We start from the raw sequence: 19,573 nt of genomic DNA on the forward strand, positions 1-19,573 counted from the left end.
GATTGCCTACACCTCACAGTACTACTTTTCCAGCAGACATCGAGGTGGCTGATGTCTCCCAGAAGGATAAGACACTCCTGTAGCTGGAAAAAGAAGCTTTCATCAACAGGCTCTGCCTGATCAGGTAGCCTGTAGTAGACACCAACCACAAGGCTCCCTTTGTTGCCTCTGTCTCTCTCACCCATAGGCTTTTGACTTGCTTGTGGCCATTCTTCAGGGACAGCTCTTCACACTCTATTCCTTTCTTGATGTAGAGGGCAATGCCTCCCTCCCTCCTTCCTCACCTGTCCCTTCTGAACAGCTTGTAGCCATTGATAGCCACACTCCAGTCATGGGAATCATTCTACCAGGTTTCAATGACAGCAACTATATTATGGTTTTCTAGTAACATGGTGCCTTCCAAATCCAGGCTACATGCACTGGTGTGGAGGCACTTCAGATAAGTAACCAGCCTTGTCACCTTCTTGGTAGATATGTCCTTAATTCCTTTGAATTCCTTTGAAGTCTCTCAAGTTCCCTTGAGTCTTCTCCTGTTGCTTCAGCTATACCTGTCTCGTTGTCCTAAGATTTCAAGTGTGTTGCAGTGTTGCCAGCACATTTCAGGGCAGTAGGCTGAGGGCCCCCACTAGCCTAGTTATGTCACCCTATATCTTATCACAGGCAGGCTTGCTATTATTGCCCTCCTCCTTTAAACATAGTTTAAAGCCCTGCCAATGAGCCCTGCTGGTCTGAGTCTGTACTGAGTCTGTAATTCATTTGATGGCAGTGGAGTAATTTACTCTGCATCTTTCCATGGCTGACATTCGAATTTTATTACTACATTTGCAGAATGTCAGAAGGACCTCTCAGAGAGGACTGGCATGCACAGAGAAGTGCTATTTGCCATGATTAAACCTTACGGAAAATGTGGGGTGGGAATCTGCAGTGAAAGCAGACGTCTGTTAGAATCAGGTGTCATTAAAAGAAGAAAAAGGCAAAAAAAAACTTCAATATGCTGAAGTATAAAGTGCAGAGTTGGGAAGAGTTATATCTAATATATTAAGGTAATCTATTATATTGAAAACACGATTCACCTCCAAAACAAGAAGAAATTAATGGAATAGCCAGTAAGTAAAATTTGATGCAACAGAAGTACATGACTGCAATTACCTTAAAACCTTTACAATTCTAGCTATCCACAATAAACAAATCTTGCTCTCAAGTTGTGCAGCCAATGTACCAATTCCAGAATTAATCCAGGTCTTTGTTCAAGAACTGAAATACTATCTTAGTAATATCAAAGTAAAATCTACCTTAACAAATCAGGAGAAAGACTGCACAGCTGTTGAGTAGTTAAAAAACCTGGCATTGTGCCCAGCAAACCTGATGCCTCAGCTGCAAAGTGCCCATGTACATGCAAACTCAAGATAGCAATGCAGTTACTATGAAGAATATACTTCATCAGATAATGACTAAGAATTAATTTTCTTCTTCAAACAACAGAAAAATAAGAAGCAAAACAAATCCCGGTCACTCTTTAGAAGTGAATTCAGCTTAAAAGCTGAACCCTAACATTTAAAGAAAATATCGATCCCAGAGAAGTCATTAATCACTCTACACTCAAGTCAGATGACTTTGGCCAGTGACCTTCATAAGGCTGAATTCTCCTACTGATAGTGAAATGAACTACAGACTCTGTACAAATGTAGACCAGTACAATGCTTCAGAACAAATACAAGGTGCAATCTAATCAAAAGATTTTAAGGACACATAATCAGTAAATTAATTAGTAGCTTTGAAGAAATCAGAGAGAATACAGCAAAAGCTCAACTGGGTTTTTCTGGTTTTTGTTCTCTCTACTGCTTACTAATCCACTCTGGGTTTAAGTCATGGATGTTTCAACTTCTCCTTTAAGTGACTTTGTTAAAGAGACACTATTCCTCTAATTTTCAGTAAACATTAAGTTCCTATAAACTTTGTAGCTTATATTAAAAATAAAATGGCAATATGATATGGATGACTGCCTTTAAATACTAATGATTTCCAAAAAAGTGCATAGGTAGCCCAGGAATGGGTGAACATTTCAGTATAGCTTATCCTGTGCACGTTCTGAATAAGCTCAGTACTTCAAGTGAATTGTTTTTAATGGGCCATTATGTTATTTCAATATTATCTCTTCTATAAGAAGACAAAATAACTGGAGTACAGGAGTCTATTCCCAGGAACTGAGACATCATCACCACTTTAGAAAATACATTCTAGCAAGAATTTTATGGAATTCACGTGTGGAATCCAGTTCTGTAAGCAGTAAAGTTGAAAAAAAAAAAAAAAAACCAACCAAAAAAACCCACAAAAAAAACATTAACCAACCACTACAAAAGAACGATACATTTCATCTCCTAAATGAACATACTATAAGCACTGAGAATTTCAGTAAACATATGAAAAAAGTAAACATGCATTACCTCAAAGCAATCTGCCTCTGCTTTCTTATAGCTCTACTTCCTAATGTTAGCAAGGTCCTTATATGAATTTCCCCACAAACAACACTGGCACTCTGTTTCCTCAGTTGCAAGGAATTAAGTAGACAGAAGAATGGCAAATTTACCTCTTGCTACACACAGCTCAGAACCTGGCACACAGTGTTCGTTTTACATTAATACCAGAACATACAGTTATGAGTTAGAAGAGGGAGGGAATGCTGGTAAGCATTGTCCTATGCCTAGATCTTATATCATAAATGTTAAACAAAGTAGATTGAGAGATGAATTCACTTTTTCTTTTTTTTTAACCAACACCTATCCCTATTGTTAAAAGGAACAATTACTATTGAATATTTTAGCAAATTTAATCACACTAATTATTACTTCTCTTGCTACTAGTCCCATCCTCGTGTTATGTAGAAACAAAAAGGGAAAAGTGTAACAGTTTGGTCTGTTTCAAGTTGAGAAGTGTCAGTATTGTCAGGATTTCAGTCAATGAAAAAGACTACTTAAAATCGTGAGGAGGTACCTAGCCAAAGCCAGTGCTCTGTTCACTCTCTCCTCGAGGCCTGTGGTTCCCAATGCTTTCCACATGAGCCAGAATTTGAATGCATCCGGACGTCTGCTGCACTGAATGGACTTGTCGCCAGTGTCATAGCTGACATCATAGAACTTGTCCTGCTGGAACAGGTACGCAGCCTTGGCAGAGTAACACTTCTTCAGGAGACCCTATTGGATACAGAGGTTTAGACTGCTGATAAGAAAGTATTAAAACTTTTTATTCTCACAAGCCAAATCCTTTTCCCCTGCCTGAACCAACCATTCAGTAAAAAAGAAATGTACGTGCAGGACACCATTCACTGCTGTTTTAGAATGCTGGATGTGCCTGAACCCACTGAAGTCAGTGCTGACCACAAGAAAATATTGCAGGTTGAAGAGCAATTCTGTCTCGAATCTAAAGAAATAGCAGGTGGGTACCATAGAAACAGCTGCCCCAAGACATAAACATATTGGGAAGACAGAGAAAGGGAAGCCTGCAATCACTACTATAACCTGTAGGTCAAAAGAACAGACTGAAGAGTTCCTTACACTTTCACAAATGGCTCAATATATTTCTTCTTTCCTCAAAGGCCTAAGAGCTTTACACATGGCACAGTTAGTTGTGCGTGAAGAATGTTTTAGCCCCAAACCTAAAGGTTTAGCTTTTAGCAGTAGACAGCCTCTGAGGACTTAGTATTTGTTATCCGACAGATTCAGTGGAAATACTAGTGACAGATTAGTGTAATGCCAATTTTCGTCTCCCTTCACAGATGAGACAATTTGAAAATAGAAAGTAATTTAGTGTACCTTAATTAAGGATTGTTAATGAAATTGTTTTTAGGTAGCAGTCTCCAGCCTCCAACTTCTAAGAGGCTGTCTAGGCAGAGATGACCAGCAGAAAACAGACAAAAATAAATGAGCAAGAACAAAGAACAATGCTGCAAAAAAAGCAAGCAAAGAGGCCATTAGAGGTTTAAAGGTGCAAGAGAGGAAAAGAAGCAAAAGAGCGGCCACTGACAGAAGAAAGAAAAGTATGGAGGAGAGCTAGCAGAAAGAAAGATGAGCAGAGATGATGATGGCCCTGCAAGAAGCCCAGGAAACAAGCAGGGTCATAGATTTGTAAAGTATATTACATGTGGGTGAATAAAAACATCTCTAAGATAATACTAGGATAGAAATTCAGGTGAGGTTAAAAATATGGCTACAGCATCTGACTGAAATCAGATGTCTATGTATGGGAACCAGAAACCCTCCGTACAACAGAGAACAATATACAGAAGTGAAGAACACGGCAAAATATGCTACACTATTTAGCAAACAGCATGATTCATTTTTTTAATTGAGAATCAGTCATCAGTTTGAACCAACTGAACCAACTTCAGCCATTTCTCTGCTTTGGCTGCAAGTCTGAATTTCAAATGGTGGTAGCTGACATCACTTTTCAAGAAAGTATGATATTCTTGTAACAGAGGTACAGTTTTTAATCTGTTGCAATACATGGCTGGTAACTTTAGAAATAAGAAAAAACATAAAGAAACAAACAAAAAAACCCCATAAACAAGAGAAACTCTGCATGTCTATTCCAATAGCACGAAGGGAGAAAAACAACTTAAGAAATCTTCTCCACTGCTTCTGCAGGGATTCAACTTTCTGTTACTGTCATGCTTTCCTGGTGCTTCCAAATCTGACAGCACATGCTGGTGTGATGGTCAATTTCTATCTGTTTATCTTACTACTAGTACAATACACTCAAGAAATCCTGCTGCTCTCTCCAGAGGCAAGTACAGTAAAAGTGCTGGAATATCACTGGACCAGACAGGAGAAAAAAAAACCAAAACAAAAATTAATGTCTTGTGTGAGGGAAAGGGATTATGCCAGACCAATGCAAGAAGCAAGGTAGAGGAGCAAGGGAAAAGTTGCAAGATAGGGTGTGGGACTGAAGGAAGCAAAAAACAAAAAAGAATCCAAGATAAATTTTCTGTTCAAGAAAGCAGATCCTCTGCAATCACTTCTGCTGCAAAAGCAAAAAGCTCAGACATGCTGAGCACATTAAATGTCATCTCTGTTTTCCCGGTGAAATGAAGGAAAAGTATAGAAGAATTGAAAGACAATGTATGCTTTCTAATTCAGCACTGTCATTCCCAAGATGACATCTGTGATTGTCCACGCAGTAACTGAGCTGCTACATCAGCTCAGAAGAATCTCAAACATTTTGTTAGAACTGTCTTATTTGCAAGTTTGAGATTCTTCCTTTCTTCAGCATCTTTTATCTGTTTCTGCCCTTTGATCAGAACTAATTATAGTGCTCTGTCTTACACTAAGGCTGTTAAAAGTTTTGGAAAATGGAAATGTACTTTCATAAAGGCCCAAGTCTACAATAACTTTCTAAGAGCTTTTGGTTTTGATTAAGTCTACAGATAGTTGTTGCATGTTATAATTAATGGCAGATAAATAGTCATTGATATCAAAACCAATACATACAAGCTCCAGTTCCTAACAGTACATAATTCAAAACATCTTTTTCTCACTGAACACACTTATCTACTGCACATCTTCTGATCTCTTTCCATTTCCATTGCCAGCAATAAATAAATTTTAATTGTTAACACAACATGAGTAGCTTTTTCTCCCAAGACAAATATCTCCCTGATTTCATTTGTCTAAAGCAAGAAGGACAATCTTTTGAATGGCATACTTGAAAATTATCAAAAGCAGGGCACTACAAAAGGCCATTCCTGTAATTCACTACAAGAGGTGAGAACAAGCTCTCAGTGGTATCAACCCCAAATAGAAATCAAGGGAAACAGAATGCTTCCCGCAGCTGCTCCAGAAAAGAAATCAGTGAATTAGATATCTTTCTGACATTGCTAATGATGAGAAAGAGATTACACTGTAGGTATGCCTAGCAGAATCAATCAATAACATCCTGTGCTAAACTGGGACTTCATTAGCTACATTCTTTTAGATTCTATTTTTAAGTAATAAGTGAAAATTCTGTTCATTCCCCAGAATGGATTACTAATTATCTAACCTAGATCTAAAGAGCCACAGAACTTTGGCATTTGTAATAAACATTTGTTCTCTATATATATGATGATAATAATCACGTTTATATAGATTACAGCAAGGATCCAAAGACCTGAAGGGCTTTATTTGGAGTAACTGTGAGGTTTTAAGGGATTATGCAGAACCTAAGGCTGATTCATAGCATTTGAAGAATATACAAGTACAAAGTACACTCACTGAATTTTTCAGAGTATCAGTCCCTCTAGTTCTGTGCTTAAACAATCACTGCAGGTCATACCAGAGCAATACAAGTGTGTTCTGGGAAAATATATTTTGTCGCAAAAGTGATGAAATTTACTCAGGTTATGGCAGTGAAGAATTGATAGTTGTGAATTTCTTGAGTGATTCAAGCGCTGAAAAATTATTGTCACTGATCTGATCTTTTTCAGAGAATTAAACAATCTCTCTTTCACTTTGGTGAAAACACTTATTTCTTCTAATCAAGTCAAACACATATTTCTTATTTTATCTCTGCCTTCTTGGAAAACCACTCCAATTTTGCTTCATGTAGGCTGGAAGATTTCTTTACTCAACATTTCCCTGTATTTTATCATCTAAAAAAATCTGTATATGAATTTAGGTACAATATTTCATTCTAATAAATTAGCTGCAATGTCTTCAGATTATTAGCACTGCTAAAAAATATAGCTTCACTGATGCTATGGGGCAAAAAGAGAAGTGATGATGATAATAATAATAATAATAAACGCCAAGCAAACCAGTTAGTATTGCTGTTGTTAGTAGGAAACTAGGATGTTACTATTTTATTATTCTTTATTATTCTTTCTCAAGATCATCAAGATCAAGTAAAAAACAAAGTAAAATACAAAGCCTTTACTAAAAAAAAATAAAAATAAAAATTAAAAAAAATAAAAATAAATAAATAAATTAATTAAAATGAAGACCCAAAGGCCCATATAAAATCCCCAACTCCAATGCTAATATTATCTTCAGTTTCCAAATAGACCTTTAATCAAATGGGCAGTCAAGCCAACAAAAAATTCCTTAATGAGACCTTCAAAGGGAGCTAAGGCTTGATACAAAAGCAGGACTTAATGTCAGTGATTAACATTTTGCTGGTCTGACTTCTTGAGGAATTCATCATTTCAGAAAGTAACCTCTTGAGACTACTTGAACATTTACTAGCAGAGCAATTTGTGCTAAATTCTTCCAGCTCCCACCTCAGCATCCTACTCAGAGTGAGGGGATTATGTTTGTATTTATATGTGGGCTTCATCCGTGACAATAGACAGACAAGTAATTTAGGAGCAATAGAAAAAGATTCAAAATAAGAAGTGGAAACACATCCTTCCCTATTCTTACTGATGAGCAAATAGCATTCTTAATGGTTAAATAAGAGACTGGATTCAACTCCCTGCTATGGATTTGGTATAGAGGGAATCAAAGTGAAGCAAAGTCCTTCTGGTAAAGTGTCTTAAATATGCATTTCATTTTTCTGAGAGACTGATAAGAAAGTACCCCAAATTAGCACACACTCATGTTTGTATACAAAGATGGCATTGCTTCATATGCAAAATATTTAAATGTCACTTTTCAAGGAGTTAAACACAGAGTAAAACCTTCTCTTTCACTTTCTGTACCATGTCACATAGTGCTATAGAATCAGTAATTACTTTTGTGGTTTCATCTCTCAACTGCCTAGGATTGATCTCTACAAGTACTTCTGACACAACACTGCATAGCTGTGATTTAGAAGTGGAATAGGAGTGCTCTAGCAGATACTACACTCTATGGAAGAATACAAAGGCTGCCAAAGGTCTGGAGTTGGAACAGTCTTTGTAAAGTGACTCTAAATGCCAAGGTTACTGATAAAATATTTCACTCTTCTTCATTTATTTACTTCTCTTCCAGATAAGTTTCCAGTATACGGCCTTAGTGTAATCATTACCTGAAGCTACATCTATCTATGTACCAGGCCTAATTAGTTAAAAATCCAGGGCTGAGGTCTTCCCAAGCCTGCAACTTAGAGACTACATTAACCTTAGTCAATAACTCTATTATGCTTTTTCAATCCAGAATAAAGATAAAATAATGGACAGGTAGTCCTGGAACCTGTTATCCCCTTTAATCCCACAGACTCCAGCCTAAAGAAATGAGGAGTCACACGTCTTGCTATTCTGTCATGTCTCATCCATAACTTAGAATTAATTGCTCCAAGAGAGCACTGATTAGTATCTACACTCTTTAGACCTCATCTGTTCTTACTACCAGGAGTTAGTAATCAGTTACATGGACAGATAACTCACAGCTGAATAGAAACCATCAGCTGTTTTGACAGAGGCTTTTAAAACTAACTTACAAACCATGACCACAAAATAGTGATGCAAACCTCAGGGACTTCATATTCTCACCATGTTCAGTCACTGATAAAGCTAAGCACAAGCTAAAACTCTCATGGTAGACAATGTATATTAGCTTTTCCAGGGCTGAATTTGCAGTGGTACTTTAAATAATCATTTACTGTTTTCTTTATTAGGACAGAAGAATTCCATAAAGATACAGCAGATACATCACATTGCATACTCAAGTAACTTTTGTACCACTTGACATCAGAGCTTTATTCCCTGCTAGATCTTTTAACTATTCAGTTTTTGGAAAGCCTAGATTAGCATAGTGCTAAAGGGAACACTCATAGATTTGAGAAAAAAGGCTCAGCATCTTTTACACATATACTCCCTTTCTCACTCTGCTGAACCCATGCAAGGAGATGCAAAGAGCAGTTCTGCCTGATGGCACTCTTTAAACAATACACAGTACTACTGCAGCCCCAATGGTTATGACTATTCTAAAGCCTTTGACAAGCTTGGTGTTTAAGTGCTGCAGACCCACCCAACAAAACACTCAATTCTAAATGTAAATCATATACAGAAGCTAACTAAGAAGGGCACCAACTGCAAAGTTCGACCAGTGATGTGTACAGTGACTTGTATCAGTTTGGTTATGCTCTCTTAATCACTCTTCATTCATTTACTGGTGAAACTGAAAATAGTATCAGTTAGCATCATTCAGCCTTTGCACTGCAGTGTAGTAAAACTGACTCACAATTGTTTTCTTTTTATCTCCATGTCTGCCTTACAGCAATGATATTCTACCACATTTTAAAAGGAGAAGGAAAAAAATATATATATATGGGACTTACAGAGTTGTCTTTCACCAGAAGAGCACAGCACTGAATTCCTGCCAACAGCATTTTATGGGGATTCCAGGCAACAGAATCTGCCCTATAAATTTATAAAAGAAGAAAGGAGAGAAGGCACAGAAATTGCACCTTTTTTTTTCCCTCCCACACACCCACAGGTTCAGCAGTCTCTCAAAGTAATAATAAGACTATTTCAGAAAACACAGCTTTCATGGAGTACATTAGGCCACATTTGTCCATCTCAGTCCCTGATAAGAGTGACCATGAAGTAAAACTGCCTTACCTTTGGATACCATGAAGAAGTTTGCGATGCTTCCTCGATATCAAAGCTGAGCCACCCCAAGAAGCCTGTTGGAAAATTTACAGAACCAAGACAATGTTATTGTTATAAATAGTACACTCTGATAATGCTTCATTTAATGATTACTTGCCATATTTTATCTGATTTTAAATTTAGCTTACTACATAGTCAGTGGGCTAAATTTTGTCTTCAGCCTCACCTACTGACAAGAAAGATAACTGCTTGGAGTTATGCCTAAAATAGAGGAGTTGATGTTTTTTTCTAGAATGTGAAGCATAAGTCACATTGCCCTTTCAATATAAGCAAGGGTTTCTGCATAACCATGTCCATTCCAGAGTCAGAGATGCCTCCAACCCTCCAGCCTAAACCTAAACAACGAGAGAATAAAGCCCCATTTTGTACATCTTCATCCTCCTAGTATCTTGTTTGTGAGAAATAACAACCTCTGCCAACTGCAAAGCCCAAGCTCAGATACTTCGTGGAGTTTTGATATGAAAAGTGAAGTCTGCTAGAACAGCATTTCTGTGACCAGCAGCCCAACTGATGTTAAAATGGTGTAGCACTCACCACATCTATCTCAGGTCATCTAAGAAATAGGAGTGTGGTCTAAGCATCAAATAAGCATCACTGTAGTGAGTAGCTCTCCACTGAAACTCTTTTATCCTCTTAGCTATTCCAGATGCCTATCTTTGAGTGACACCTTTTGCAGATGTCTCTCTCCATGCACTCCAGAAGGAGCCTAGACAACAAGCATATGTTGTACATACTTAACTTCACAGTGTCTTAACTAGACACTTCAAGTGAAGGAAGGTGACTCTCATCTGTGAATTCAGAAAGGACCAGATATCACCCACCAGCTGCAGCATATCTCCAGCTCTCAAACAACATTCATCCAGGAGGTCAGAGTGGTATCACATGCTGAATTTGAGAAATTATACTAAATTTGAAAAAAGGATTATCAGCATTTATGGAGAAAGAATCCACATACAGTTTCCTGTGAAGTAAGAAGTGCCCCTTGGAGATGCAGAGGAGGCATCAGTCCACAAAAGATCCATATTCAGAGTATTGTAAGAAAAGACTCATATATTTTGGTTTAATGAAGAAAATCACTGCTGTGAAGGTTCTTAATTTAAGTATAGTGAACTCATTCTTGCTTGGCTTTGGGTATTTTGGGGGTGTGTATTTTTTTTGTATCTTTGCTTGGGCTTTTCTTTATTGCTCGAAGAAAACAGCTATGAGAGCTGATCTATGAGTCAGTGTTAGTTTCACATGCTATGCATTAGGAGCAAGTTCTGCTGTCTCAGGGCAACAAGAACAGTAAGGCTCGCAAGGGAAATGAATGGTTAATAACTTGTTCTAATGCATGCAGATCATTAGTTCTCATTAATACAGCACACAAACACCACATCATATTTAATATTGTCATGCTCACAACATTCTTGCTGAGAAAAAGGACTGCTGCTCAGTCTATATTTGCAATATAATAGAGGAAATGGTTGGTCTCAGTCTCCACATTAAGCCTGTGGTAGAACCATGACTTAAAATTGGGTTACCCCAGCCAAACTGACAAATTGTGCTCTTCTTGTTCAATAACTCAGCCAAAAAAAAAAAATCATGAAATGATTCCCCAATTTTCACAATTCATAAACAACAGACTGGCATACATTCTTTTAAAAATATTCTTCTAAAATGATTCTTTTAAAAATTTGCAACTAAAGTATTTGAAAAAGTTGACAATTTCACACTGCCCTATAAAACAGAACTACAAAAGCTCACAAGAGCTCATCTCATTGTGTGCTGCCTCCAAAGGCAGTATCAGCCATCTCATTTCTGCCAAACATTTGTCATTTGTATAGATTAACAAGCAATGAATACACCCAGCTTGTGATCAGTACCAAAATATAAGATAAAGTACACAGAGACATTAACAACTGCTAGCTAAGCAACACTGTTGGCACTTCTATCTGCCCTCATTTTAAAAACTGCTTCTAGAGATCTGGATGAGAGGTACAATGGCATTAAAGGGCTGTGCATCTCTGTCACCTTCCAATGTATCCTGGAGCCACAGTACCAGGAGGTGAGTTTGTGCTTCATGTTTATTGGCTCAGTTCACAGATGAAGTACTTAGGGATACAAGGACAGAAACAACTAAAAATAAACAGGAACGCACCTATGAAGACTGAGAATCACTGGCTTTATCTGTTTTTAAAGAGTTCTAGTGATGAAGGTTGCATGACTTAGCTACCTGATTTGTGTTTAAGCACCAAAAACCTACAGAATGAAATGTCAGTCAGCTACCTCATTTGGTCTGCAGTGACCATGGGAAACACTACTCTTTACCTCTTTGCAGCATCTCGGCCATGTCCAACCCAAACCTGAAGGTTGCAAGAAGCCTTGCCCAGCCCACCCTATGGCCATCTCCTACCCCTTGACATCATGAAGGTGGCCCTGCCCTGCTGAGCAGCCCATCCCAGCCCCAGGTATACACCCATCACTCACAACAACCACACAACAGTGAGCAGTTGGTACTGCCTGGGCTGAAACCAGGACACGGGAAAAGCTCAGTTATGGCAAATAATTGTGTGCATAGTACTGGTTGAAGACCAACTTTTTTGTAAAAGAATATATGACCAGTAGCTCAAAACAAGCCTTTCTTGAAATGTAGCTTTTGATTTGGACTCAATGGATATAGCAGGTGGAGCACCAAGCAGAAAGAATTATTTTATGTATTTTTATTCAAAGAAGCTGTCAAGATGTTTATCCCTATCCGCAAAAGCTTAAAGCTGCTAATCTGTGATGCACTGCAAACATCGTATCTTTTTCTGGAGATCTGTTATCTAGCCAACATTCCCAAGCAATACGTGCAGCTGATTATTAGAGCTTAAACCTAAAGCACTATCGTTATTGAACAGTAACCTAGTTTTTCCACTTTCTTCTCAAAGCTGTCAAGATCTCAAATTTCTAATCCTGTCCTCCCACTGCCTCTTGTATTTTTATGTTATCCTCATTTTTAGCTAGTGGATTCTTTTTCATCGCAGTTATTAATAAAAATACTGGATAACATAACCTAGGATATATATTTCCTGATGTCTACTCAAAATATCCTTCCACTTTAGCAGTGAATCACTGAGAGCTGGTCTCTGAGTGTGATTTTCCAGCCCAGCTTTCATTCACTACCACAGTTGCAGGTTGGCAGCATTTCTCTGTCATTCTAATGAGAATTTCCCATTAGTTATTGCCAATACACAGTAACATTAGCCACTTCTTTTCCATGCGTGAATTTAGAAAAGATACGTAGATTGACCAATCTAGATGGGCACATTTTGTTTCTGGTAAATCCAGATGAGAATAATACAGAGAGCATCCCATGAAATATAATTGGTAACTAGGTATGAGAAAACGATTATTTCATATGTAAGAAATCACAGCAAACAACGAAAGTCACTGGGTGTTTGCAATGTGATTAAACTAACTACTTAAGCATGAGATAATAGGTTAAAACAGCTTTTTAGCTCTGCTCAGCCATGGGAAAAACTGTAAAAGACCAGCAGGGAGGTAACACCCATGTGTTTAAAGTTATATACACAATACAAAAGTGCTCAAGCTTGAATGCATATTGATGATGTCAAACAACTAATTAAGAATGACCTCATAGATGTATGATAGATTATTGCCTTGACCCATTGTATGAATGCTGCAATGTGCACAAAATATTGTCGCAGCACTGGCTGTTAATTGACTGTTGAGATATTTTGGGACTATTGGTGTTATTTTCAAAAAACCTTTTCTTAACTTCCTTTTCAAGTCTGTATCCATGAGAGAACTTATCTACCATTTTTGTTTTCACTAAAATTTATCTTCCTGAAGCCTGCTGATTTTATGTTGATTTTCTCCTTTTGCCCTTTCTAAGGATCATGAGCTTTATCATTTCATACTTAATGAGAAGAGTTTCCCTAAGGCAAACATATCTTTTTTTTTTCTTTTTTTGTATCAGAAAATATTCTGAAATGAGATAAAACAGTGTAAATCTGGATATAATACCGCTGACATTTCACGGAATAAAAGTGCATAGACAGTTCTTGAGATCATTTGCAGTAGATAATCTTGATTCTCATCAGTGATAGGAGTCCTAAATTAGAGCTTTCTTTGTTTTGAAATGATTGTTTTAATGGTACTGTATCTTTTTTTCCTCCAAAGTTATGGCAGTAACTCACTGCCAAAGAAGCAGTACTTGCTATAAAAATAAGACCTCACAATGCGTAAAACATTCAACTGGAAGATAGATCTTCCAGAGGAATGCAGATATAATGTTCTTGACTATAAGGCTAGAAGGAGGTTGGCTTGCTCAAAAGTAAAGAAAAAAATAAAACCCTTCATTATGCTTCTTACACACTATTTCTGAATGGCAGATGCCTGATCCCTACTTTTTCTATATAATATGAAAGGTACATAATATGAAAACCAGTAAATCTATTTCACATAGTGCTATGATTGAAGAAAAGTTCACATTACAAATTACAGTCAGATCATTTTATCAAAGTATGTTTGTATATATACTTATGCCTTACATCACTTACACACAAAGCTGTCAGCCTCTTCCCCTTATCCCATTTCTACATAAATAGTTAGAAACTTTAAAGAGGAATAAAGAAACAATAATGCACTCAGTTCTTGACAGTTCAACCGAGGGTGAATTAAAAGATGGACAGATGACTCCAGCAGTGTCACCTTTTAGGTAAGTATACTAACTTATCTCTTCACTGACTACAAACAGATACACAAGAGACTAGCACCTAACATGAATTCTTCACTTCTGCTGTAAACCTGCTGGGTAATACACTAGCATAAGACCAGGAGGAAGCTCCGAAGACACTTTAAATATCAGGACTAAATTCTGCATCTTTGCCTCCAAGTCAGTAAAAAAACTCTTTTGATTCACACATACAAAGATTTGATTCATTATAGTCTGAGACAGTTTTATATGAACTGCATATCATTGTCTGTGTGATGTTTCTTTAAATGACTAACATTAAACACTTGAAAAATTTAAAGACCTAAAAATCTCTTCTTATGCTGCTCCAGATTCTCTCATCATTCCATGGATTTTGGTACAGACACTCTGAGTTCATGGCATTGTCACTATAAAAAGAATCCAGTTATAGAAAATAGGAGGAGACCTAGTTTTAGAAAAACGCACTTGCAGCTCACTCTTTCGGGTAATGAATAGTCTCAATGATTATTCCAAAGAGGTTCATGAACTGATTTTAAAATGCAAGTAATAAAAAGGGTCAGTGGTTATTCCATAAGGGTTCACAAATGGATTTTAAAATCTAAAACTAGAATTAAAAAGAAATGAGACGAGAGAAAATTCTGAACAATTTAGGAAAACTTAAGGGGATGTACAGGAAACTCAAATCTGTAACAATGAAACAGAATAATTTCTGGTTGGTTAAAGCCGAAATACTTTTATTTTAACCTGTATGAACAATACACCACCTTTCTAATGTGTCTGTTCCCCAACGGAATGTGGTTCTATTAGTACATAATCATCCTTGAAGCATTTTGGGTGGTAGCAAGAAGGACATAGAAATTGATCTTAAAATCATCTGAAATACAGCATGATGATTACAAGAAAGTTTTGACTGCTTGATACAACCAAATCATTTGCTGGCTTTCAGCACAGGGTACAGAGACAAATAAGGATATATATTTCTGTTTCCTATGGAAAAGTTAATTAAGTACAACTTACTACAACAAGAAACATCAACAGTCAAAGAAAAATATGAATTATAAAAGTAAAAGGAATGTTAAAGAAAAGCACACATTGTACAAACTCACATCAACATGAAGCCAAAGGTCATGCTTTTCACAGATATCAGCAATTTTATCCAGAGGATCAAATGCTCCCAGTACTGTTGTGCCTGCAGTAGCACAGACAAGAAATGGTGCTGACCCCTGCAATAGAATTCAAAACAAAACATTGTCATTCACACCATTCATTTCCCTCAGTATGTATGAAGAGTTGAAGTATAACAAGGTCATGGAAAGTAGGACAAAGATGTGACAGTCTACATTTTAGCTTCCCAGCACTGAGAGCCTCATACAGAAGGTAATGCATATAATAATGCTGACTCTTAGGAAAAAGGAAAAATAAATAAATAAATAAATAAAAGGCATTTCCAGCTAACACCATCACAGGACATACCGCTCTGGTTCAGAAAGCTTCAGACTGTTTTGACAGATCCCAGTTTTATCAAGATGAAAGCACCCTGGATATTTAACGTCTTTTTTTATACACTGATTTTCATTTCTCGATCTTCCACATTTTACCACCCTATTTCCTACCATTATGCCAGACACAAATCAAGCTACTAGTACAGCCAGCATGCTACCCATGCTGGGAAATGACTCACCCCTCCAGGGACTCACTTGTGCCCCCTCTGCAATGCCTATATTCTTTGCCAAGGGAAGGGGAGCCTTTAGTTAGAGAACACAATTTGCCCCAGGCAGCACTGGCATATACCACAACTTGACAGTTGTTATCTGACTCCAATGCCCTCTGTACAGCCAAATCTCATCCTCCTCCTCCTTACCATCTAGAAAACAGGAAGGGATGTTGATGGCAACTGAAGCACAGTAGAGAGACCACTGGAAGTTTGACAGTTTAAAGATTAGAAGAGTGGAATAAGAGAAGTTTTCTTCAGTACAGCTACTGAAGAAGCACAGAAGTTGTTACTAAACTGCATAATCTTGGATACCTGAGGTTCATCTACAGTGAGTTAAATCTCACAGATGATGTAAGTCTCTGTGCTGATGTAACTCAGAGTAACTTCACTGAAATCAGACACCAGATGGAAACCAAATTCTAAGTGCAAGTCTTTCATATAGCTTCACTTTAGCTGAAATCTGATCTTTGTTTTCCTCTTTTTTTTTTTTTGTCTTTAAGTGTTGCCACTTTTAAACATCTACAACACAGACAGGCAGGCTTGATTCACATTTACATTCTGATAGTTTTATAATTCACAGAATAATAGAATGGCTTGGGTTGGAAGGGACCTCAAAGATCATCTAGTGCCAAAGTTGACAACCACAAGATTAGACTGCCCAGAAACCCATTAAACCTAGCCTTGAAAACCTCCGGGTATGGCGCATTCATAACTTCTCTGGGCAGCTGTGCCAGTGCCTTATCGGTGCCTTACCAGTGCCTTACCAGTGCCAGTGTATAATTTATTCCTAACATCTAATCTAAACCTTCCCTCTTTCAGTTTAAATCCATTGCCCCTTGCCCCATCACTATCTATCTGTATAAAATGTCAGTCATCCTCCTGCTTGTAAGCTCCTTTCAAGTACTGGAAGATCACAATGAGGTCTCCCCAGAGCCTTCTCCAAGCTAAACAATCTCAACTCCCTCAACCTTTCATCACAGGAGACATGCTCCAGTACTCTTAATTCTTTAACAGTGTAGAGGACTCTTAGAATAGCACATAATTATGATGTTATTTGTATTTTAAAATTTCCTCACAATTGCTAAAGCAATGAAAAGTAGCCTTGGAATAAATTAAAATTAATCCCACACTCACAAAGAATTACCAGCCTGTAATTTACTTCTTGGTCATTCATTCCTACTATAGCCTACAATGTAAGTCGATCAAACTTAGAACAAAGAGCTTGAAGCTCAAACACGAAACAGTTTCAAGTGAGGCAGACTTATTCACTGCACTTAACAGTTTCTCTTAGTGTTCTTACCAATTTCCTGCCACAGCTACATCACAATCACACAGCACCCCAGCTGCCAGCAGGTAGCCTGACAGAATACAGGGACAAGTTTAGGACCATTACAAATTCAAAAAAGTATAGTTACCATTGCAATTTTCTATGAAGAAGAGAATCACACTTTTATTCTTCTGCCAACAAAGTTAAATAGATGTTCTTGACTAAATCCTCTAAAAACAGGACTGAGACTCTTGCTATTCACAGTCAGTGAACACTCTGTGCTCTTGTCACTAGTGAATACATCCTCTGTTGTTTGAGAGTCATTAGAATATTCACTGTAATTCACTGAAGTGTCCTCTAAAAAGTTGTAAAGTAGTATTTTATCAAGGATAGATTAAGTTATGGAAGCTCAGGTGAAATCAAGAATTTCCAAAATGCCAATAATTTCCATCAAAAGGCAAGCAAAATAGTAAGTGCTTCTCAAAGGCAGCACTCCTATAAGCAGAGCATTTTAATATAAAACATTGTTTTCAAATAGCACAGCACTGAATTGAGGCTGACTTCTTTGTTAAACAACATAAATGACAAATGATCTTTTTAAATAACCACCAAATCACATACACACACAAAATATGTGTGTTCTTCCAGAGCACAGAGCTCATTCTCCTGTCTGCCTGTTTTCTCCTGCTCCACACTTCAGTTCTTCCCCCCACCCCCACCCCAGATTGCTCAAATGAGCAAAGTACAGATTGTCTTCCATGGATAATGAAAGGAAGAGTTTCCTAGCTAATTAAGGACACCATGTATCACTAGTTATTCTGTCTAGTGTCAAACCAAAAGAGATGGTTTTTGGTAGAAGATGTATCTAAGGAAGGTTTTAATTAATGCAGTTGTGGCCACAGCAGTGCATGACAGAACAGCAATGCTGTGCCATTTCTATCAGCCACAGTAACTCCCAAAGTAGGATCTCATGATAGGCAATATCCACACCAGGGACAATACACAAGCTTGTTAGTATTCCCAGATCATGTACTAAGGGCTGAGGTCCAAATCCTACTGCTCTAAAGCAGGAAATGAGGTGACATAAGCAAGCCAAAAGAAAGCGCTCTGTGCCTTAGAAGCCATATTCGGTCCTCCAAACTCTCTAAAATAAATTACATTAACAACAGTAAGCACTATCTTACAGATTGTGGAGATGTATATTAATGTTGTCCAACAAAACATCAATACATTTTGAAATGCTGTCCTTTCACTTTCTGCTTGTCAAATCCCTGTGGAAACAGAGGCACAGTGGAATCTTTGCACTCTTTTGACAGGACTACAAGGGACAAAAATTAGAATTTGCAGCATTTATGAGTTTCAGAGACCAAGCTTTATCTTACAACTCTCATTCACTGCAGAGGCTATCACAGTAGCTGCTATAATAAGGAAAAACCTCCAGTTTTCATTTACCTCTTAAGATACTGCATCTCTTTCATTTAATAAAGATTAAGGGCAAGAGAAATCCTACACTTAGAAGAAAAGTGCTAAATACTTCAGAGTAGTGTTGTACTGAGGGTTTTCATTAATTGTGAAAGCCCTGTAGAATTTTACTCCCCAGAAAAGCATAACACCTAAAAGCCTTGGTTTGGATTGCACCTGTAAGAAAAACACTGGTACATTAACTGCTCTATTTTTAAGATTTCACTCACTCATAGTTTTCCTTTCTTTCACTCAGACACAAGCACACAGTCTGCATACACTCTTCCTCTATCTTTCATACTTTCTCTCCCCCTCTCACCTCTTTCCTGGCCCGTTGGACTTGTTTCTCCAGTTCCTCAGGTATCATCTTACCTCTAAGGGACACAGATTTAAAACTTTTTCAGTTACATTCAAATAAGTTGGTTAGTACAGCACTACTGCATTTCAAAAAGCTCAAAGACCACTGCAATGACTTTTGCTTGCTTACCTTTCATCTGTTTTGACGAAGTAAACATTCTCTGTACCAATACCCAGGAAAGAGGCTGCCTTCTTCATGGAGTAATGACACTGTAAATGAAAGAAGCATAAAAAAAGAGAGAGGGAGCACACACAATTAGAAAGAAAAATTCCTTTGCATAGGAAACAGTGACACTGAAATCAATTCAATACCAGCTAACAGTCATAACAGCATATCCTAACACATAAAGCAAATTGACAAAGCTACCCAGTAGAAAGACATATTGTACTTAACAATTTACGACACACTGAAGAGCAGGGAAAACAAACAAAATAGATGTGCACCATGTTTAAAACATTGGCTTAAAAACAAAAAGGTCTATTACATATGAATAGTTTAAGCTGAGTATCATT

At 37.5% G+C, this 19,573-nt stretch overlaps 1 protein-coding gene across 1 annotated transcript in view; it reads right to left on the reverse strand.

Moving 5' to 3' along the window:
• The window catches only part of GADL1 (glutamate decarboxylase like 1), an 82,360-nt gene that overhangs the window by 39,694 nt on the left and 23,093 nt on the right, over positions 1-19,573 (reverse strand). Inside the window, exons 7-12 of the mRNA XM_015854006.2 lie at positions 19,191-19,270; positions 19,023-19,077; positions 15,368-15,484; positions 9,512-9,576; positions 9,229-9,310; positions 2,992-3,191 (exon numbers count right to left, since the gene is read on the reverse strand). Of these exons, the coding sequence (XP_015709492.1) occupies positions 2,992-3,191; positions 9,229-9,310; positions 9,512-9,576; positions 15,368-15,484; positions 19,023-19,077; positions 19,191-19,270 (599 nt within the window). The remainder of the gene's footprint in view (positions 1-2,991; positions 3,192-9,228; positions 9,311-9,511; positions 9,577-15,367; positions 15,485-19,022; positions 19,078-19,190; positions 19,271-19,573) is intronic.

The sequence above is a fragment of the Coturnix japonica genome, chromosome 2 (genome assembly GCF_001577835.2).
Source record: "Coturnix japonica isolate 7356 chromosome 2, Coturnix japonica 2.1, whole genome shotgun sequence".
Lineage (NCBI taxonomy): Eukaryota > Metazoa > Chordata > Aves > Galliformes > Phasianidae > Coturnix > Coturnix japonica.